The sequence below is a fragment of the Bubalus bubalis genome, chromosome 9 (genome assembly GCF_019923935.1).
Source record: "Bubalus bubalis isolate 160015118507 breed Murrah chromosome 9, NDDB_SH_1, whole genome shotgun sequence".
In the NCBI taxonomy this organism is placed as follows: Eukaryota; Metazoa; Chordata; class Mammalia; order Artiodactyla; family Bovidae; genus Bubalus; species Bubalus bubalis.
In genome coordinates this window covers 17,088,541-17,112,417 of record NC_059165.1, presented here as the reverse complement: position 1 = coordinate 17,112,417, position 23,877 = coordinate 17,088,541, and the positions used below count along the sequence as shown (strand labels likewise).

At 38.7% G+C, this 23,877-nt stretch overlaps 1 protein-coding gene across 1 annotated transcript in view; it reads right to left on the bottom strand.

The window, feature by feature from the left end:
* Positions 1-290: 290 nt before the first annotated feature.
* KIAA0825 (KIAA0825 ortholog) overlaps positions 291-23,877 on the bottom strand; it is a 442,771-nt gene continuing 419,184 nt past the window's right edge. Inside the window, exon 21 of the mRNA XM_025293993.3 lies at positions 291-2,602. Coding sequence (XP_025149778.3) covers positions 2,485-2,602 — 118 coding nt within the window. The 3' untranslated portion in view covers positions 291-2,484. The remainder of the gene's footprint in view (positions 2,603-23,877) is intronic.

The window sequence follows — 23,877 nt, the reverse complement described above, 5'->3', positions numbered from 1 at the left end:
TAGAACAATGGAACTGATAAACCTATTAGCAGGGCAGGAATGGAAATGCAGACAAGCATACAGAGCAGTCTTGTGGACACAGCAGGGGAGCAGAGGGCGGGACGAGCTGAGAGTAGCACTGAAATGTATACATATGGAAAATACACAGCTAGTGGGAAGTTGCTGTATAACACGGGGAGCTGAAACTGGTGCTCAGCGACAGCCTAAAGGGGTGGGAGCGAGGTTCAGAGGGAGAGGACATATGCATATGTATGGCTGATTCACGCTGAATGACAGGAGCCGATACAGTATTGTAATTATCCTCCAAAAAGTTTAATAAATTTATTGCACTTATAACTACAGTAATTTAATAGAGCCATGGAGAACAGAAATCAAGTGAAAACTCTGGTCTCCTTTCACCTCATCTCATTCTCTCCATATTATACATCTTTCCTTTCGAAAGGGAGCCATATAGAATTTTTTTTTAATACAAACTAAATCACTTTCCAGGATTTATACAGAAATGTACAGATTCAATTAAAACTAGTGTTAACAGATGATCTTTAGATATATTAGGCAAAAGAACCCAAATATGAAATCCTGTGGTTTATAAGATGATTTTATTTAGTTTTTGGATCAGTTTTTTTGTTTTTTTTTTTTACTATTTTAGTGTCTATTCTAATAAAACATCGTTATGCAGCATTAGTACATCCCTAAGCTGAAGGAATAAAAGTCAACTGTTGCCTTATGTTGGTTGTTAGAGTAACTGTTTATAGGTAAGACTATACAGAAAGTCTAATTCTCACAAAAGTTTCTTACCATTTTTTAAATGGTCTTCAATAGAATTTTTAGAAATTACTTCAACCATGTCTTAAAACACTTGGTTTATGATTATACTGGCCAATCAAAGTAAAATTCTTTAAAAATAAACTGTGTTATTTGGCAAGCAGCTGACTACACGGCCATTCATGTGTTTTTATGTAAGGAGACAATGCAAGAGATTTTCTAAGGTGGCCTCTGCCAAGCTTTACTCTTTGCAAAATGCTCAAGTACTTTCCCTTGGAAATTAGGTAGCCTATACACAGTTTATAAAAAGCACAGAATGTGAGGGCCTGAATAACCTGAGAATCTCAGTAACTATGATGTTCAATGTCATATGACCTAAAGTAATTCGTGATATAAGGCTTCTCCCAGATGTCTCCCAGATAGACTGCTCCACAGTCTAACTGTCTTTGCTGTCTTCTCACAATGACACCCATTAAGCAACTGTGTTTATTAACTGTCCACTAGATGAATAACTCTACAGTAGACATTTGGGGTGACTACTGTTATAAAGGGAAACGTCAAATTACATCGTAAAGACTTCGATGGCTTTTTCATCTAATATCAGGCACTGATTGGAAGGATATAGTAAATACAACTTTACTTGGCATAGAAGGCACTAGAACATACTCCATTTCTTTTGTACGTCTGTGCATGTGTGTGTGTATCAATGTAACGGAAATAAAAGAAGTAACAGAAACTATGAAATTATGGATAATGAAGTGCTAGAGTGAGTTTTGAACGTGACTTTGGAAGAAAGATGATTTCTTGTTGGGAAAAATGACAGGTGTGTGGCTCAGATGACAGGCAGTTCCTTGAACTTGGCACTTCTGGGTATAGGTTCTGAAAGCGTATGATTAGAAGTCTGAATGTGATGTCTGAAAAATCACTATGGACACGTAGATTGTTGTTATTTAGTCACTAAATTGTGTCTGACTTTGCGAACCCATCGACAGTAGCCTGCCAGGCTCCTCTGTCTATGCGGTTTTCCAGGCAAGAATACTGGAGGGGGTTGCCATTTCCTTCTCCAGGGGATCTTCCTGACCCAGGGATCGAACCAGCAACTCCTACATTGGCAGGGGGATTCTGTACCACTGAGCCACCAATGAAGCCCATCATAGGCATAGATAGTACTAAAGTTATACTTCAAGAGAGTGCTTTTTGTGGCTCTGATTAAAATAAATTGGATGAGGAAGAGGCGATGGGAAAGGAGACTGGCACAGCGGTGCTATTAAAGGCAGTTACGATCGACTTGGGTTACGGCTACAAAATTAATTTGAACTTTTCAGATGACCCTCAAGGGGCCATGTGATTCCAACTTAACATTCAAATGTTGTATTTAAAAATCCTTAGGGAAAAGATTTCCAAACAGTTTGCCTGTTGTCATAGATACTTGAAGACTGAAAGAAAAAAAAAAAAGTAATTCAAAGGGAACACGAGATGGCAGCAGTTATATCATATTAAGAGAAAGACTGAGGAAAGAAAAAAACATTTGAAATTATTTTTAAAATGAAAAATAGATAGCATTTTATTCTTTATGTGCTGTTCTCCTTTTCAGTTCAGCGATTACTCATGTGTTTCATGCTTCACAGCACTTCAGAGGTTCATTCTAACTAGAGTAGAAAGCCTACTCCATTACATGTGATCATTTCCTAAAATAAAGCTGTTGCTGTTTTCTGCAGATCACTGTTCCTCTGTGTTATCTGAGGCAGAAGAGTCCTGGATGGTGCACATAAGTTTCAGATGTTCCAACATTGCTTTTTCTTCCTCTGCTAGTTTTTCGTCCTTCCTCATTTCCCACCTAAAAGAAAAATCACATCTTAGCATTTTTGTAACTTCCAGACTACAGTCAACACTCAGTTATTCAGGGCTTGAGCATGTGCAGTCATTGGTTTATTGAGTGCTTCTCCTTCTTTATTCTTTTACTCACTGTCTCTTACAGTTCATGAGCACTGCTTCGGCAGAGGAGCTAAGTGGAGTCCAACCAGTGCCACTCCAGGGGAGATTTTTAAGTATAGTTCTAAGTGAGTTTTCTGTATTTCTAGATTTAAAAACTGTATGGCTTCCCAGGATATGCGTGCATATAAGTACAATCTAGAATTAGATTTGCAATTAATAAGAGAATATTTTTCACAGTATTTTTTCCCTCACTGATCAACATATCAGTGGCTTTAAGTTGCAGAGAAGTTCACCAGGAAGGCTTTAGCCACAAGAAGAAGACCACACTGCACTGGATATACCTTAAAGGCAGGTCCATCTTTTCCTAGAAATAAGATCAGATTTGAAATAATCAATTTAAATCACCCAAGAAAGCACCAAATTGTTAGCAAGGTTCCATAGAGCATTTGCTAAAAAAAAAATAAAAAAAGACTTAAGACTTTCTAATTTTGGGTGATTGTGAGATACAGAGCAAAATGTTAGATGGAACTATATATGTATATAATCCTGCAAAGTACATATCGCAGCAACCCAAGTGCAGTTAATCGTTTCTCTTATATCCGCCACTGTTCAGGATTGGCCATGGCGTACTTAACCCAGCACACAACAAGGACTCATCTGCATATAATTCATTTCTCTTTTCCTCACTCCTGTTTCTACCAGCACATCAACCATGATGTGCTGTCACAGAAGGATTCTAAAACCAATGCTGATACATCCTAAAAGACCCTCTGCTAGAAGGGTCTTAAACGGATAGGATTCTAACAGACAAGAAGCTGTTCACTGAATGTCTTCCAGAAGCCCTCTGTTTTATTCTTGTCAGAATTCCTGGATAATAAACAGCCTGTCATACAAGAGGAAAGGATAAAAACTCAGGGGAGATTGTTCTGGTCTTGTTTGAGTAGTGAAAAGAAAGCAGAGGCATTTTCCATAGAAACCTGCTTGCACACAGGTTTCCTTGTTGGAGCGTTGGGTTCACTATGCCTGGCCAGTCCTAGGATGTGATATATATATGTACTTGGGTTTCCTTTACTTTGCTTCTTTATCCTCTGTCTGGAACTCTCCTCATCTCCTAGCCCCAACCTTGCCTGGACCCCATACCATCCTAGTTTCTCTGTCTGTTCCCATATGGTCAGAGTGAGGTCATGGATCATATAGGTTTTAATAGCTTGAAAGATAAGAGATTTTTTACCACCACACTATTCAGAGTCATATGACAAGGGGCAGTACTCCTGAGCTCACTACTTTGAGATTTAAAATTTAGCATATAGGGTGCTACTTAAAGGATACTTTGAGTATCCTTTAAGGTATAAGTATACCATATACAGCTTTCATGCAATTTTGAAGATTAAAAACTGTCATTACCCATTTTATATACGTGAACTTGGGCATCATTAATTTGCACATTGAGTTGAACTCTTTCCAGGCACAAAAATATGAACAGAAATTACTGACATAGCACTAACGTATCAATCTTTAAATCATTACGACAAAATGTTGCTATCCCCATTCTATAGAGGAGAAAACAGGCATAGAATATTAATGTCACTTGACCAACTATCTTTGGATTGAAATCAGGGATTCACGTTCTGGAGTCTGGGCTTGTAAATGCAACATTTATCATATTTTAAAAACCATTCTACAAGTATCATTAATTAAGATAAAAAATAGTTTGAATACTTAATTCTCTGAAAAATGTTACTGGAATTGGGCTAGATATTTTAAAAAAGAACTTTCTAAAATTCATATATAGATATATGGTATCAGTTCAGTTATAGATATTCAAAAGAAATCCAAACATAAAAAAATTAGATTTGCCTTTTCTCCCTCCATGTGACGTGCTAATATTGTATCGAGTAAGTGAATCATGAATGTCAACAGAACAAAATATGTAATGTGAACATAAATATTTTGATCATTATCTCTAGTTGTGAAAACTGAAAGTATAATCTCTCTGCTTCATTAAAAAATTTGTATAAGTAATGTAATGTAAATGAATTGTATACATAATAGACCAAGATAAGGATTTTTGAAGCATATTGACAATTATAGGTACATCACAGCATAATTGAGCTGTTAGCAATTAATGATATTAGGCAGTTATTTACCTACCACAACCTTCTTATATTTGCTTTGAAGAAAAAAACTGACTCATAAGAAAATAAGAAATTATTAATATGACCAAGATAGGAGGAAAATACTATTAGAACTACATTTTTCCCTAATAATTTTATTTATATTGAATAAAATTAATAGGGCCTCGAAATGTATGTTTATTTTCATGAGCATTATTATATTTCACATTTATATGTTCTTAAGAATTTATATATAATTCTTAGTTTTAGGCTTTGTTAACGCAGTGCAAAAACAAGTCAGTTCTGTCAAAAAAACTATTGGAAGAAAAAATAATCTATCAATTTATCAAACATAATTAACTGGGAAATTTGTTCCCCTGGTGTCTCCATGGTAAAGAATCTGTGTGACACTGCAGGAGGCTCAGGAGACGTGGGTAGGATCTCTGGGTTGGGAAGGTCTTTAGAAGGGAATGGCACCCGACCCCAGTACTCTTGCCTGGCGAATCCCATGGACAGAGAAGCCTGGTGGGCTACAGTCCATGGGGTCGCAGAGTCGGACATGACTGAGAACACAGCATAGTTTATTCCCTAGTTTCCTCTATTATATTTAAAATTTGTAGTGAAAGCCTGTCTGTACAGAAAAAAAAAAAAAAAAACAAAACCCAAGTTGGAACCAGTATAGTCTAGTTCTCTTTAAAGAGCATTATGAAGTGATAATGTTTCTATTTTATCCATCTTTGGTAGGCCGCTCTCCTTCACTTTTGGTAAATTCCCCACCTGTGTACCTTGGAAAGAGAACTGCAATCTTAGACAATGATGAGCAGCGAAATCCCATGAGACCTCACTGATCTGTACCACAGTCTTAACCGTCTTCTGGAATGTGCCTCATCCATAAGGCTCCTTGGTTAGTTGAGTAGATGTGGGAACTTGACTCTATTTGATTAGGGGGTCCTTTTTCATCCAAACACAACATGGAACCTAAAACCTGGGCTGAAATACTCTGAACAAAACTAACAGTCACAACCTTGCTCACTAGTACTACTTGAATTGACTTGTGGGTTCTCAGTTTTGGTGGGTCTAACTGGATTTACACAAGCATTGAAATCTAGACCAGAGATATCTGGATGCTCCTCTGTATGTTATGTGACTGGTAGTTAATACAAAGGCTCTTACATGTACCAGACCATGGGTCAAGAGCTTTCTAATTCTGCTCATCTCGATGAGCCATGGCAGACTTGGGATCTCTTAAATAAGACCTTGAGAGGTGTAAAATAAAAACAGTCACAGATCAGTGAGTAACTGTTCCAGTGGTCAGTTTGGTAAAATCTTTTATTTGGGGTCCTCTGTGGATAGCTGTATGTCAGAGCCAACGAGGAGTGCCAAGCTGAGGAGTGGTTAATCATGAAGTATGTCCTTGGTAGCAGAGTTCTGACTGTCGCAGAGGCAAGTCTGGGGTGGGTGTGTGGTGCTTCCTGCAGGAAAGAGCAGCCAACAGGCGGAGGAGGAGGCCCAGAATCTGGAGTGGGAGAAGTTCTCTGAAGCATTTACTATGCCTTGTACTAGTAAAAAAGAGATCTAAATTCTGTGCACCCAGAAGTATCCTGATTAAAAGCACATGCTCTGGAATCACTCTGCCTTTGGGTTGAATCCATACTGTTCATATACTATAGTTGAATCATCTCGGGCAAGTTTCTTACCCGCTTCTGTGCCTCAAGATTCTCATCTGTAAAATGTGGACAAAATAGTTTGAAAGGAGCACACCTGTGCTCATTTGTATGTGCTGTCTATGACTGATTTCACTCCACAGTGTTGAAGTTTAGTGATTGTGAGTGCGACTGACTGAGACCAACGTTCTACTAACCTTAAATGATCTACTATTTGGACTTTTACAGAGAATGTTGCTGAATAAAGTTCTAGAATGGTGGTCCTAACTGGGGTGATACTATCTCCCTATGGGGAAACGTGGAGAGCCTTTTGGTTGACACTGTCTAGGGAGTGACTCTGGGAACCAGGGAACAGAGACCGTAGACATCTTTAATATACAACAAACCTAAACGATAAAGAGTTGTCTTCCTGAAATGTCAATAGCATGCTTGTTGCGAAACATTTGCTCTAGAATCTCCAAAATAATGTTGAAGGATCCCTATTTAATTTGTGATTGTAACTGAAATGCTGTTTATAATGTTTCACTGCTTAGAGTACTATTTGCTGAAGAATAGAGGTTTTGAAGCCAGGTGCTGGATTTGAATCCCTTATAAGCTGTGTGACCACAGGCAAGCCAGATAAAGTGTGCTTCGGTTTCCTGAGCAGTAAAATGGGAACAATAACAGTGCCTGCTTCATAGCGTTGCCGTCAGAATGAAATGACTAAGTACACATAAAACATACGAAATAGTAAACAGTTCATAGCAAACACTCAATAAATGTTAACTGTTAGTACTATCATTATTATTTGCCATATTGGTTAAAGTTGCAAAGAGCAAAAATCCTGACTGGTGGTTTAAACAAATAGGTGTTTGTTTTTCTTTTCTTTTTTTTTTTTTAAATTAATTAATTATTTTTTAATTTTCTTTTATTTTTAAACTTTACATAATTGTATTAGTTTTGCCAAATATCAAAATGAATCCGCCACAGGTATACATGTGTTCCCCATCCTGAACCCTCCTCCCTCCTCCCTCCCCATTCCATCCCTCTGGGTCGTCCCAGTGCACCAGCCCCAAGCATCCAGTATCGTGCATCGAACCTGGACTGGCAACTCGTTTCATACATGATATTTTACATGTTTCAATGCCATTCTCCCAAATCTTCCCACCCTCTCCCTCTCCCACAGAGTCCATAAGACTGTTCTATACATCAGTGTCTCTTTTGCTGTCTCGTACACAGGGTTATTGTTACCATCTTTCTAAATTCCATATATATGCGTTAGTATACTGTATTGGTGTTTTTCTTTCTGGCTTACTTCACTCTGTATAATAGGCTCCAGTTTCATCCACCTCATTAGAACTGATTCAAATGTGTTCTTTTTAATGGCTGAGTAATACTCCATTGTGTATATGTACCACAGCTTGCTTATCCATTCATCTGCTGATGGACATCTAGGTTGCTTCCATGTCCTGGCTATTATAAACAGTGCTGCGATGAACATTGGGGTACACGTGTCTCTTTCCCTTCTGGTTTCCTCAGTGTGTATGCCCAGCAGTGGGATTGCTGGGTCATAAGGCAGTTCTATTTCCAGTTTTTTAAGGAATCTCCACACTGTTCTCCATAGTGGCTGTACTAGTTTGCATTCCCACCAACAGTGTAAGAGGGTTCCCTTTTCTCCACACCCTCTCCAGCATTTATTATTACTTGTAGACTTTTGGATCGCAGCCATTCTGACTGGTGTGAACAAATAGGTGTTTGTTTTTCTTGTATAATGAGAAATCCAGAGATAGGTGACTACTGGCATAGCTTAAGCAGCTTGACAGCAGCAGGGCTGATGTCTCTGTGTTTTCTTGCCCTTTACCTCATGGCTCCAAGACGGCTGCTGTAGCTCCAGCATCATGTCCTTGTTTTGAGGCAAGAAAAAGCAGGAAGGGGCTGGTGCTGCATCTGACCCACTAGGTTTTATTTCCTGGATTCTTCCCAGAATAGCCATACTGTCTAGGTTTGAATCCAGATCCTGCCTGTTACTGGCTGTGTGATGTTGGGTAAGTTTCCTAACATCTCTGTTATCTCATTTTGCAAAATAGGGGATACTAAATCCCAAAGAAAGGTAATGCCAAAGAATGCTCAAACTACCGCACAATTGCACTCATCTCAGGCAATGGCACCCCACTCCAGTACTCTTGCCTGGAAAATCCCATGGATGGAGGAGCCTGGTAGGCTGCAGTCCATGGGGTCACTGGGAGTCGGACATGACTGAGCGACTTCACTTTCACTTTTCACTTTCATGCATTGGAGAAGGAAATGGCAACCCACTCCAGTGTTCTTGCCTGGAGAATCCCGGGGACGGGGGAGCCTGGTGGGCTGCCGTCTGTGGGGTCGCACAGAGTAGGACACGACTGAAGCAACTTAGCAGCAGCAGCAGCAGCACATGCTAGTAAAGTAATGCTCAAAATTCCCCAAGCCAGGCTTCAGCAATACGTGAACTGTGAACTTCCAGATATTCAAGCTGGTTTTAGAAAAGGCAGAGGAACCAGAGATCAAATTGCCAAGATCCGCTGGATCATGGAAAAAGCGAGAGAGTTCCAGAAAAATATCTATTTCTACTTTATTGACTATGTCAAAGCCTTTGACTGTGTGGATCACAATAAACTGTGGAAAATTCTGAAAGAGATGGGAATACCAGACCACCTGACCTGCCTCTTGAGAAACCTGTATGCAGGTCAGGAAGCAACAGTTAGAACTGGACATGGAACAACAGACTGGTTCCAAATAGGAAAAGGAGTACGTCAAGGCTGTATATTGTCATCCTGCTTATTTAACTTCTATGCAGAGTACATCATGAGAATGCTGGGCTGGAAGAAGCACAAGCTGGAATCAAGATTGCCGGGAGAAATATCAATAACCTCAGATATACAGATGACACCACCCTTATGGCAGAAAGTGAAGAGGAACTAAAAAGCCTCTTGATAAAAGTGAAAGAGGAGAGTGAAAAAGTTGGCTTAAAGCTCAACATTCAGAAAACAAAGATCATGGCATCTGGTCCCATCACTTCATGGGAAATAGATGGGGCAACAGTGGAAACAGTGTCAGACTTTATCTTTGGGGGCTCCAAAATCACTGCAGATGGTGACTGCAGCCATGAAATTAAAAGACGCTTACTCCTTGGAAGGAAAGTTATGACCAACCTAGATAGCATATTCAAAAGCAGAGACATTACTTTGCCAACAAAGGTCCAGCTAGTCAAGGCTGTGGTTTTTCCAGTGGTCATGTATGGATGTGAGAGTTGGACTGTGAAGAAGGCTGAGCACCAAAGAATTGATGCTTTTGAACTGTGGTGTTGGAGAAGACTCTTGAGAGTTCCTTAGACTGCAAGGAGATCCAACCAGTCCATTCTGAAGGAGATCAGCCCTGGGATTTCTTTGGAAGGAATGATGCTAAAGCTGAAACTCCAATACTTTGGCCACCTCATGTGAAGAGTTGAATCGTGGAAAAGACTCTGATGCTGGGAGGAATTGGGGGCAGGAGGAGAAGGGGACGACAGAGGATGAGATGGCTGGATGGCATCACTGACTCGATGGACGTGAGTCTCAGTGAACTCAGGGAGTTGGTGATGGACAGGGAGGCCTGGCATGCTGCGATTCATGGAGTCGCAAAGATTCGGACATGACTGAGCGACTGAACTGAACTGAACTGAATGGTATGCATCTTAAGGCATTATTGTAAGTAGTGGGTGAGTTACGTGTTAACGTTGCTATTATTTCATTATTCTATAAGACTGCTTGTATGCAGTGGCTTCCCCAGAGCTCCTGTGTTGACGTTCCTTCTCCTGCCCTATGCCCTTCACGTCATTTTATCTGATAAATTCCCTTTTGAATAAATATGTGGGTAGGATGAAGTTGCTACATATCAAAGTGGTTTTTTACTCAGTGTTCAGTTATACATTTCTGTGATCATGTTGTCGTTGCCTCTTGTCTTTGATGAAGGAGACATTTCTTGCCCGTTCACTCTGTTTAGCCTCACATGCCCAAGGCTGCTTTTGTTTTCTTATAATCCCTTTGTTCTATTTTTCAAGTACAGTCTATAATGATGGCATTCGATCATATTATTGCCATTTCTCCTGAAACACCAATAAAACACTTGGATATAAAAATAAGTGAAATAACCTGCCTGATTTAATGTTATTATTAAACATTATGTAGTACTTTATATTTACAAAGTGCTTTACAATTATTTATTAGCTAATTGTCCTGTTAAACAACATTAACCATCTGGTCGAATGAATGATTTCAAATTGTCCTACCAGCTGATATCTGAGGGATGAAAAGTGAAGTCATGTTGGACTTTTAGTCCTTCTCTGTACTGCATAGTGCAGACTGGCTTCAGAGGGTGGTGCAAACCAGAGGGGAAAATTAGCTTTCTGCTCTCTCCTTTCCTGCTCTCCTGTAAATGTGGGTTTACTTCAGGATTCAGTCCTGGACTATTTTCTCTTCTCTCGCAGAAAACCCCACAGCTACTCCCACATATTCAGCTGCTGTCTCCACATCTGTAATTCATGTGTCTCCCAAACAGTCATTCAGTGTCTTTAAAATTTATTTTTGTCCTAAACACTCTAAATTCAACTTCTTGATGGTTATTTTCATTCCCATTCCAATTATATTAATCATTCATGTATTTTTTCATATATATATATATACACACACACACACACATATATAACTTATTCAAATTGACCTTCAGCCCCCACACTCAATAACACAGGATCTGAAGTTCACAAAGGAATTCACACCTCTGCTTCCAATCTTGTCTGCACTGTCAGCTGCCAGTTAAGGGACACTTACTCTGAATCATTCTCACATTCATCCCTCTGCAATCAGTCCACAGTTCAGGTGCTGTGATAGTATGATTTACAATAAGAAATGTATTTTTAGTCTTCTTACCAATTTCTGGCACAGAGCTCCTAAAACCCTTGGAATTTACTGTGAGGAGAGCTCTAAAGGTGTCTTTTGTTATGTTAACAGAAACACAGAGGGTTGGACATTGGTGACCAGTGGAATGAACCACATGAATAGAGAGCTGGAATTTGTAATCCCACTCCCCACCTCTGGGGAGAGAGGAGGAGCTGGAGGTGAAATCCCATCATAGGTGACCAATGATTTAGCCAGTTATACCTGTGTAATGAAGCCTTCATAAAAGCCCACAAGGAGAGGTTCAGAGTTTCCAAGCTGCTAAACACACGGGGATCTGGGGAGAGCCGCCTGCTGGGACACAGGTCATGAGGTCTCTACTTTCTTTCCCCATGCTTTACCCTAGGTGTCTCTTCCATCTGGCTGTTCCTGAGCTCTATCCTTTCAAAATAAACCAAGAATCCACTAAGTAAAAAATAGCTGCCGTCATCTCTCCTCAGGGAGATGATTTTCCTTATTACCTTCGGACCACCGTTCTCCCACGTTTGCATTGTTTACTTCGCTGCCCATTCACTTGAAATGCCTTTTCATGTATCCCAATCCTGTACATTCTTCACACTTAGTCCGTATCCCACTTCTTTCATAAACTCTTTCCCAACTACCTAACCCTGATGTGATTGGCTTGTCCTCGTTTGAGTCCTATCGTACCTAACGCCAGCACTATTTTGGTAAATTAATGCTATATTGCTTTGTTACTTCTTCTCTGTTATGTTCTTAAGCAGTTATTTGATGATTGCATTTTTTTCCCACATGTACTATGGTTTCATCTATATTTCCAGTTGCTTGAGGAAGACTTTTAATTATAACTTTTACTCTAAATTTTTATTCAAAGAAGGTATTTCAGATAGCAAACAGCATAGTGCTCTGTACACTTTGCTGCTGCTGCTAAGTCGCTTCAGTTGTGTCCGACTCTGTGTGACCCCATAGACGGCAGCCCACCAGGCTCCACCGTCCCTGGGATTCTCCAGGCAAGAACACTGGAGTGGGTTGCCATTTCCTTCTCCAATGCATGAAAGTGAAAAGTGAAAAGTGAAAGTGAAGTCGCTCAGTCGTGTCCGAGTCTAGCGACCCCATAGATGGCAGCCCACCAGGCTCCTCCGTCCATGGGATTTTCCAGGCAGGAGTACTGGAGTGGGGTGCCATTGCCTTCTCTGCTGTACACTTTTAGCACTCACAAAATATCTCTTGATTCTCTCGTGTTAGCAGCTTAGGTGTTGCTATGTTATTCTTAGGGAAATGATCTTTAACCACTACCGTCACAAGGGATAGTAGTTGGTATCTCCAATATGTATTGTTAAATTATTTGCATGAATCACAAAAATGAGGACTCTAAGAGCCTTAAAATGTGTCCCTTCATCCTTAGTCTCTACATCACTAGTGGATTCTTAAATTCAGTGATCATACCAAAAGACAACTTCTTGCAAATTCATTCATTTACTAATCATCTCTACATTCTTTTTAAGAATGAGATGTTAGTACAAGGGAAACAAGACAGAGTAAATCATGTTTCCTTGGTGCCAGCCTAGTGTGTCTGACTAACGTAAAACACAAAACTGTTGGAAGACTGAAATTAGAGGACCTTTTAAGTTACCTGCTATGTTGGAATTTTAGTACACATATAGCTTATATTCATTGGAAAGACTGATGCTGAAGCTGAAACTCCAATACTTTGGCCACCTCATGTGAAGAACTGACTCATTTGAAAAGACCCTGATGCTGGGAAAGATTGAGGGCAGAAAGAGAAGGGGATGACAGAGGATGAGATGGTTGAATGGCATCACCGACTGAATGGACATGAGTTTGAGTAAACTCCAGGAGCTGGTGATGGACAGGGAGGTTGGGCGTGCTGCAGTCCATGGGGTCGCAAAGAGTCAGACAAGACTGGGCGACTGAACTGAACTGATAGCTTATACTATGAGAGATTTCTCATGGTTTATAGTTTATTCAGTATCTATCACAGTGAGCCACATTTTAGAACAATTTTACTGTGTATAATTAATTTGTCCATTCACCCAGCAAACATTTATTGAGTGCCTACTAACCCCAAAACACTGGGCTAGGTTATATAGAGGTGAGTAGAACTGGATATGGTCTTCTCTTCAGAGAGCTTATTCAGACCAAGACTTCATCATATGGGCTTGACTGAATAATCTTTAGCAATTGTTTGTGGGAAAGGCATAATTCAGGCATTTCTTGACTCATGAAATAATCTGAGGTAGTCTTGGGTATTAATTCATGTCCTTTTTCTTTCACTGGAAATGTAGCAGCATTAATGACAGAATGCCTCCTTTTTTTTTTTTTTTTAAGTAGTAAGGTCATTTATCAAATGCTATGCTAAAATTGAGAGCTATAGAATTTGATGTTCTTCTTTAAAGACATTTCTGTAAAAACATGATTCTGAATAGCACTGAATAGCACTGAATCCAGAGGACAAACTTTAGGGAGGGATCAGATAAAATATTATCCAGAATTTGAGAAAAGTTATGGAAAATCTGTTATAAACCAGAAAACCAGTGCTGAATATAATCACTGTGAATATAAATGGCACCATTTTTTAGTAGCTCTTTTTATGCACATAAACCGCAGAGTTAGAGAGCTAGTTTCTTACTTTGGAGACAGGTCTTTATAATACTAGACTTAATATTAATAGATGAGACCTACCCACTTTTTGGTATGTTCTCCAGATGATACAAATCCATAACTACTTTTGCCTAATGTTTTACAACCTAATGTTTTAAATCCCAGGTTTGAAGAAATGTATACAATTTTCAGTCTATCTTCTTTTGCGTACATTTAGTGGAAATGGAGAAATTGTTATTCTTTTCATGTAACCTAGACAACTGATTTATTGCTTAGCTTTGTCTTCTCTAAAACAGAATAGTTTAAAAAAATTTTTTTTCTGAACTTTGTATTGTATCTCCAAAGTAGTTAGATAATAGGAATCATACATGGGAGCTATGCGGCCTTATACCATTTTCAGTAGAAGCATTATGGGAATGAGAGAATGGCAAAAATCTCACTTTGATAAGAGAGCAGAGAGAGTTTGCAAACTTATTTCTAACTTAAGTTAGTTATTTCCTCTAAAGCTAATTATGGTATGTTTGTTTGGGGAGAGTTAAATAGGAAAAAGGAAAACATGAAGGTTTTGACATTCAAAAAATCTCAAAAATGCTTAAGGGCACCATTTATTTGTATTGTTTTCTTTTCAAACTTAGAGACTTTATTTTTAATATTATGGAGATTTTTGTGACATGTAAAGGACATTCAGTGTTTATGTAAGTGGAAATCACATCTTTGTTTTTGGAAGTTAAAAAACAAAAGCATTTCTTAAAGTAAGTTATTCCAACTCCCATCAAATTATTTTGCCTCAGTTTAACACTTAAATATCCAGAAAATAATGTGTATTTATTTTATGAAAATACATCACAGTTTGTTAATATACTACTTAGAATTCCTGGAACCTAATGCTATATATATTTAATGTATAGAAATATAATTAATGAATATATAAACATATTTAATATATATGTATAAATACAGTTATATCTCTGAATATCCATACTAAATACTAGGAAATATCAACACTTGTCATCATAAATTAGCAGGTTGGGTACTTACTTTAGCCAAGAATTTATTATATGTTTATGATAACTCACTATATATGCATTTTATCTAGCTATTTCTGCAAGAATTCAAATGGATTTTCTTTTGTAAGGTAGCTGATTTCTTTTGCTACTACTGATGCAGTAAAAGGAATTTTTCTGTGCTCAGGAACAGGCAACAAAACTCTTAATTTGAATTTATAGTCTACAGAGACAATCTGCGATACAACATAACTGCCCAACAGTTTATTTTAATTAATATGATTTGTTCTATATATTTAAGTAGGAGAGTTATATACCAACCAATGGGACAACTAAGAATGCTAACAGTAACATTTAAATAGTAATGGCTTAGGGAAAACATAAACGGAACCATAGCCATCAGCAGTAATGGAAGCTAAAATTTTCTGTTACCAGTAAATCACCCTTCTCTTCATAGAGACTCCTTCTACCAGTGGATTTTTAAAAATTCTTAGAGTTTAAATAGAAGTCCAAGGTCATGCTCTTTGGCCAGCATTCAGTGCTAATATAGAAGAAATGCCCTCTGCTAGAAGTGTCAAGACTACTATATATCATGAGAACCATATTGCTTATTTTTTAACAGTAATGTACAGTTAATATAAAAGTGTTTTTTTCCCCAGTTCAATTTGATGTACCGTACCTTGAAATGTTCATGGACTGTGCTCTATAGACACTTGTTGTCTATTCCATTAACATAACAAAACTGTTATGTTAAAAGTTACATAATTTGTTACATGATTGTTTAAAAAGTCTTATTTTCATCGAGAAAATGATTACATATTCACAACTCCTAAACTTCTAAAAATTGAATGCATCTTTCCTAGACATGTAAAGCTGATGCCAACATAGGCATCACAGGTTTTTTTGGCAACACAGATTGGCACAAGGGTAACTAACTTCTGCACTAATCACTTCTGAGGATAACAATTTTAATGAAAGCATTATTTATAAATGTGAGATCTAACAGCTGAAAAGGCTGTTTGCAATCTCTCATTCAAATTAATAGCACCATCATGTTTAGAAAAGGATTTGAAATATAGATCTAGCTCATATTTTGTTTAAAATTGACTAAGAATTCGAAAGTGTAAAACCATTTGGGCTTCCCTGGTGGCTCAGCTGGTAAAGAATCCACCTGCAATGTAGGAAACCTGGGTTCAATCCCTGGGTTGGGACAATCCCCTGGAGAAGGGAATGGCTACCCACTCCAGTATCCTGGCCTGGAGAACTCCATAGACTGTATAGTCCATGGGGTTGCAACGAGTTGGATACGACTGAGCAACTTTCATTTTCATGTTCAAAACCACTCTGGAATCTAGGAGGAAAATGAGACTCTTACACAGTTAATTGGGTTTCCCTTGTGGCTCAGCTGGTAAAGAATCTGCCTGCAATGCAGGAGACCTGGGTTTGATCCCTGGGTTGGGAAGATCCCCTGGAGGAGGGGAAGGCTACCTGCTCCTGGAGAATTCCATGGACTGTATAGTCCATGGGGTCGCAAAGAGCGGGACAGGACTGAGCATCACTCTTCGTTGAGTCACTGCCCATATATTCATATTCACATAGTTTCCAATGTTCTATCATTACTGAATGAATGAAAGTGTTTACTGAATGCCTACTATGTTTCAGCACTGTGGGGGTTTGGAGCTTATAATTAGGAGAGTTAATGCTTTTTTAAAAATTTCAGTGTGCTAAGCATTGTTCTAAAGAAGTTGCATATATTCATTTAGAATTTGTAGCAACTTTAACTTAAAAAAATCTTTATTTTATATTGGAGTATAGTTGATTAATGATGTTGTGTTAGTTTCAAGTGTACAGCAAGGTCATCCAGTTATACATATACATGTATCTTCTTTTTCTAATTATTTTCATATTTAGATTATTACAGAGTATTGAGCCAAGTTCCCTGTGCTGTACAGTAAGTCCTTGTTGGTTGCCTGTTGTAGGTATAGCAGTGTATACCTGTCAGTTCATTTCAGTTCAGTCGCTTTATACATGTCAGTCCCAAACTCCTAGTCTATCCCTCCTCCCCCAACACCCATCCTCCCTGGTAACTGCAAGTCCACACTCTTAAGTCTGTGAGTCTGTTTGTAAATAAGTTAATTTGTATCATTTTTGTTTTAGGTTCAGAATATAAGTGATAGCATATGATATTTGTCTTTCTCGTCTGATTTACTTCACTTACTATGGTAATCTCTAGGTCTATCCATGTCGCTGTAAATGGCATTATTTCATTCTTTTTTATGATTGAGTAATATCCCATTGTACATATGTACCACATCTTCTTTTCCATTCCCTCTGTTGATGGACATTTAAGTTGATTCTCTGTTTCGACTGTTCTCAATAGTGCTTCAGTTAACAATGGAGTGCATGTATCTTTTCAAATTATCGTTTTCTCCAGATATATGCTCAGGCACGGGATTGCCGAATCATATGGTAGTTCTGTTATTAGTTTTACAAGGAACCTCCATACGGTCTCCACAGTGGCTGTACCAATTTACATTTCCAGCAACAGTGTGGGAGGATTTCCTTTTCTCCAGACCCACTGATCATTTATTGTTTGTAGACTTTTTGATGATGGCCTTTCGAGCAGTGTGACATTGCACCTCACTGTAGATTTGATTGAGCATCTTTTCATGTGTCTCTTGGCAGTGTATATGTCTTCCTTGAAGAAATGTCTATTTGGATCTTTTGCCCATTTCTGGACTAGGTTGTGATTGCTGGTTTTTTTTTTTTTTTTTTGATATTGAGCTGCATGAGCTGTTTGTATATTTGGACATTAATCCCTTCTTGGTCACTTCATTTGCAAATATTTTCTTCCATTCTGCGGGTGGTCTGCCGGGAGCCGGCAAGAGACATTCCACTCGTGACAAAGGTCATGAGGAAGGAGGCTCGGCATACGCAAAGGCGGGATCGAGCCTCGGGAGTCCCCCCGGATATTCTCAAGCATCTACCTCCCAAAAAACCAGAGTCTGCCTACTTTATTGCTTTGTGCTCTCACCTCTGACTTTACTGGGGGCTGTCCCCCACCACCATCTCGCTCTCTCTGTCAAAGAGTTAACTTACAGCTCCAATTAATAAAGTTCCTGGGCAATTAGGAGTGTTTAAATCCAAACCCCTCAGATGGCTCTCTAACTCGCCTGACAAGTTTACCCAGACTCCTACAGCTATGCATATGATTGTTTACAGTCTCCCAGCCTCGAGAGGCACGGGAAGCTTAAGATATTCAAATAGCTTAGAGCCTCTCAGAGAGTTAGAAACTGTCAGAATAAAACTAGTAAAAGATTTCATTGATGAGCCAATGTTTGTTGCCAAGTTTCCACATCCCCTGAATTGTATCCTTGAATATGTATTAATTAATAGTTGGTATGTAGAAAAAATAAGTAGTGGCCTTGGTGTTAGTAACTTTAGACCCTTAAGGTAATAAATTCTTTCCTTTGTTGTAAACCCATTACACATCCGCCCTATAGGAATGTAATTTTATCTAATACCTTCGGAAGATGGCGCCAAACCTTAAAATAATTACTCTTAGAGAAAATAAGTCTTTGTTGATAAGTCTTTGTCAAGAGTCATAAAATGTTAATAGGCCTTCTGGCCAGAAGATGATGTAAATCACCTAAACCATTTGTATACGATAAATTTGCAGGAAAGAAACCCTGGTTTTTGATAAGCATCAAAGACTGCTGACTTTGCATCCCCTATTATCCTCTATGTGTAACTTAGGGTATATAAGCCCCTGTTGAAAATAAAGCTATGGGCCTTGCTCGCCAAAGCTTGGTCTCCCCATGTCATTTTTCTCCTTAACTTCCAGCTGAGTCTCCATCTGGAGCGCGGATATCCTCTGCGACCATTTATTTGCCTGGGCTTCTAAGACCCACTCGAGAAGGTGTCTAAGGTGGGGCACCTTCCGCTATTCGAGAGGGCACCTGCGGCCTCCGTGGTCAGAGCTAACCTGGTGTCATGGGTTATATTGATTTTCCGCGTAAACCAAGCTACTCAGCTTCTTTTCTCCACTGAATTTTCCTACTGAGCTATCCTCATTCTATTACTCTTTATATCTCTGAATAAATAAATAAATAAATAGGTCGCCTATGCCATCTCTCCTTCGAATACCCTGGATCAGCCGGGGCTGGACCCCGGCAGCGGTCTTTTTGTTTCTGGTTTTCTTTGCCATTCAAAAACTTTTAAGTTTGATTAGGTCCCACTTGTTTATATGTTTTTAAAATTTTTATTACTCTAGGAGGAGGATCGAAGAAGATATAGCTGCAATTTATGTCAAAGAGTGTTCTACATGTCTTTTCCTCTAGAGTTTTTTTAGTACCAGTCTCACATTTTGGTCTTTAATCCATTTTTAATTTATTTTTATGTACGGTGTTAGAGAATGTTCTAATTTTGTTCTTTTACATGTAGCTTTCCAGTTTTCCCAACGTCACTTCTTGAAGAAATTGTCTTTTCTTCACTGTATATTCTTGCATCCTTTGTTATAGTCTAATTAGTCTGAGGTCTCTTAGACTGTCCTCATTTCTTTTCATTCTGTTTCTTTGTTCTGTCCTGTGGCAGTGATTTCTACCATTCTGTTTTCCAGCTCAGTTATTCATTTTTCTACCTTAGTTATTCTCCTATTGATTCCTTTTCATGTATTTTTCATTTTAGCTATTGTATTGTTCATCTCTGTATTGTATTGTTCTTCACTTTTCCTAGGTCTTCATTAAACATTTCTGGTATCTGGTTGATTGGTACCTCTATTTTTTTTTTTTTTTTTTCTGAGATCTTGTATCATCTTTAGTATCATTACTCTGAATTCTTTTCCAGGTATATTGCCTAATTTCACTTCCTTGGTGGGAAAAATGGCCAGCCTACAGAAGTGCCCATGCCAGTGAGTACTCCCCAGAACTACTTCCACTAGTGTATTCGTCTCCACAATGAGCCACGGCCAGCCACCCACCCCACCCCTGACCATCACAGGATACCCTCCAATACTAGGTCTGGCCCAGTCTCTTATGAAGTCACTGTTTTTTCCTGGGTCCTGGTGTGCATGAGACCTTGTGTGTGCCTTCCAAGAGTACAGTTTCTAATTCTTCCAGCACTGTGGAATTCCTGTGATCAAAACTTGCTGGCCTTCAAAGCCAGATTCTCTGGAGGCTCTTCCTCCCATTGCCAGTCCCCTAGGTCCATCTAGTCAAAGCTGTGGTTCTTCCAGTAGTCATGTATGGTTGTGAGAGCTGAACAATAAAAAAAGCTGAGAGCTGAAGAACTGATGCCTTCAAATTGCGGTCCTGGGGTAGACTCCTGACAGTCCCTTGGACTGCAAGGAGATCAAACTAGTCAATCCTAAAGGAAGTCAACCTTGAATATTCATTGGAAGTTTGATGCTGAGGCTCCAATACTTCGGCCACCTAATGCAAAGAGCCAACTCATTGGAAAAGATCCTGATGCTGGGAAAGATTGAAGGCAGGAGGAGAAGGGGATGAGAGAGGACGAGTTGACTGGATGGCATCACTGACTCAATGGACATGAGTTTGAGCAAACTCTGGGAGGTGTGAAGGACAGGGAAGACTGGCATGCTGGAGTCCATGGGGTTGCAGAGTCGGACACAACTGAGCAACTGAAGAACAACTACAACGGGTGGGGAGACTGATGTGGGGCTCAGAACTTTCACACCTGGGGGAGAAATTCTGCAATATAATTATTTTCCAGTTTGTGGGTTGCCCACCTGGTGAATATGGGGTTTGATTTTATAGCAGTTGCATCCCTCCTACTATCTCATTGTGGCTTTGTCTTTGTCTCTGGATGAAGAGTATCTTTTTTTTTTGGTAGTTTCCAGAGTTTTTTTTTTTTATTGGTAGTTGTTCAGCAGTTAGTTGTGATTTTGGTGTTTTTGTAAGAAGAAGTGAGTTCACGTCCTTCTACTCCATTTTGTCTCCTTCTTGCAACTTTAATTGTTGCCAAACACCAGGAGTTAGCCAGGGTCACACAGCTGGTCAGTGGTAGAGCCAGGATTCTAATCCAGGCAGTTGGCTCTAGACTTAATGCTGTTCTTCACTACAGTGCCTCTCCTGCCCCTATGTCTCTGTGCCTCCTATAACAATAAGTGAAATGTGAGCTGCTCACAGTTTAACAAAGTTAATATCCACTCTGTGTATGTTAACAAATTAATTAATGAGGAAAAAAAATACCAGCCTCTCTGTACCCATTTATGGCAGGCCAGAATTGGAAGAACTGATACATTTCAGACCCACTTGAGTTGAGGTACCTCAGCTTTTACAGTGGAGGCACGTCAGGCGCTTCTCAAGAGAACTCCCAGTGCTTCAGCTCTTTGGGAATGAGGGGACCACTTCCTTTCTTCCCTTCTTCACTCCTGGGGAACCAATTAGAAGTACTACTTCCTCTAACTTCATGCTGACCTCAAGGAGGTTGATAGGCATGATAAACACGACCCTTGTCTTCAAAGAACTTATTTTCGAATGGATGTCAAAGCTATATCAGGAAAAAAATGTCATCTGATGACCCTTCAGTAAGCTGTGGTGCGCTCTTCAATAGCTGCACAAAATGTGGAGCATATCCTGTGTCCAGACTTGGCCACTCTTCCCATGATTCTTGCTGGTTCAGCTTGGAATATTTAACATGAAATCACCACTGAAATGTGGGGCCCTCATAGGTGAATTTTAAGTTTCAGTACTTCTTCATTTTCACTTTTGAGAATAGCTGTGTATACATTAAATAATTCATACATTAAATAATTCTGTGTATACAAAAATAATTCAAAACAAGGCCAACACTTCAGTGTGAGCTCAAGCTTTGGTAAAATACATAAAAGTAATACTGAGTCCAGAAGAAATTGAAACTCTAAGCACATTTTGTTGCATTTGTTCCTTGTTTTTAATCTAATAAATGTTTCCCAGAATGGAGTTTGCAAATCAAAGTAAATATATATATATATATATTTAAAATACTTATTTATTCTCTTTTGGGTTCCATGTCAATTGTGTACATTTCATAAATATAAACATAAGACATATTTGCTAAGGAATTACGTTTGTTGATGTGGCAGCCTCATGACTTAAAGTATAAAAAATTCATACCTTGTCAATTATGAATTGCATTTTCCCCATTTGTATAGAATATGGAATTTGTTTGAGTGCTAGCTAAAAATATACGTGATACTATTTCAGATGTGAGTGTTGCTTAAAAAAAAATCAACCTCACCCTGCCTTAAGAGGGGAAACAACATGTGAAAATTATAATCCTTTTAAATAAATTTTTAAAAATCTACCCTTTGCTCATTTACTCAGCTTTCTTCTCAGTGCATCCAATTACCAACCTTATCAGTCCATTTCCTTTGATTTATATTTTAGTCCAATGCATGTCATAACAGGAAGGCAGTATAAATACCCTTTAATACTTATGGATTTTTTTTTCAAATTTAGACATCTTTCGTGCTAAGCAGAATTAATGCACTGACTTACTCCCATGGCTATCACCCTGGATGCCGTTTTTCTATTTCATTACCACTTTGTGGATGAACACATCATTGGTGTGGTATTTATCTTGATCGGTAATGAAAAAAGTCTTGCCTCAAAGAGCTGTGCCATGTTTCCAGCCCCTGTTTATGAGGCGTCTTCCAGCAGCAATCTCACTGCAGAGTTCCAGGCGCTAAATGGTGGCCCAACTCACATCACGGGTATTTTCCCTGGGTAAAATCTTACGTATGCTGTCAACTTAATTAGAAACCGGCTCTTTGCTATATCTTCTCAATTACCTCACCCATTATCTCTCATACCCTAAAATTACACCGTCCTCCAGAGAACAGGTTATTTCTCCAAACATCCTTGTTTCATTGCTTCCAGATAACTGGGACCCTTTTCCCCTTCAATTGTTTATAGTCCTTCTAACATCTGTCATCGCAGCTTGAGGTTTGATTATGTGTAATAGCACTTTATTTTTGCAGTGGGGGTGTCACAGTTATTGCCATATACAGAAAATTCTGACTGACATTTCCAGAGTTTTTTGGCACCAGAATAAGTCAAGTAGTATATTCCCTCTTTCTATGACTGCCAGGTGAATAACTCAACACAATTACCTAATATCTTGAGATAAGCCTTGACTGTTTTAATAGAGCCTTTTCCTTCATTTCACAGCCCCATAGCCCTGCCCTTTATTTCTCTGCACTGAGTTTATCTCCGTAATTTAAATTCTAACTTCAAATGTATCAGTTGACTAATATTAAAGTTAGCTTCCAAAAGGAGTCCATTTATCGACCAACTTAAATTCTTTCCTTTTATACTTAACTGTATAGACTTATGGTGGAATCTTTCTCATTTTTTAATGGAAATAGCTCGGAAGCATTAAAAAATAAAGTGAACAATTGACAGTGAGCTACTTAGTAAAATCATTCCAGTTTTCTCTGTCCTACCACCTAACCTATTTGACATAACCTATGAATCTGACCAAAATGCAGGAAGTCTAATTCAGTTATAGGCAGTTAACATTCAGAGGTTATTCTCATTGATGTCTAAATTTTCATGCTAAATTCCTGCTACTGTATTATAATTCTGATTGTAAATTGTCTTTATTGTTGAAATCCATCATAGGCCCAGCAATATACATGGGAACCGATAATGTTTATTGATGTTTAACATGCCTAACTTCGTTGTAAATTCAGTTATTAAAAACAAGGTCTTTGCCAGCCCTTTCATTTATAGGCAATACAGTATGCTCAAGAGGATCTTACCTAACAATTCGGAATTATCATTAAAAAATGTAAAAAGCCTGTTGGCCAATTCTTTAACATTAACTAGAAGATGAACTCTGCCCAAAGAATTTTGGGAATATAGTG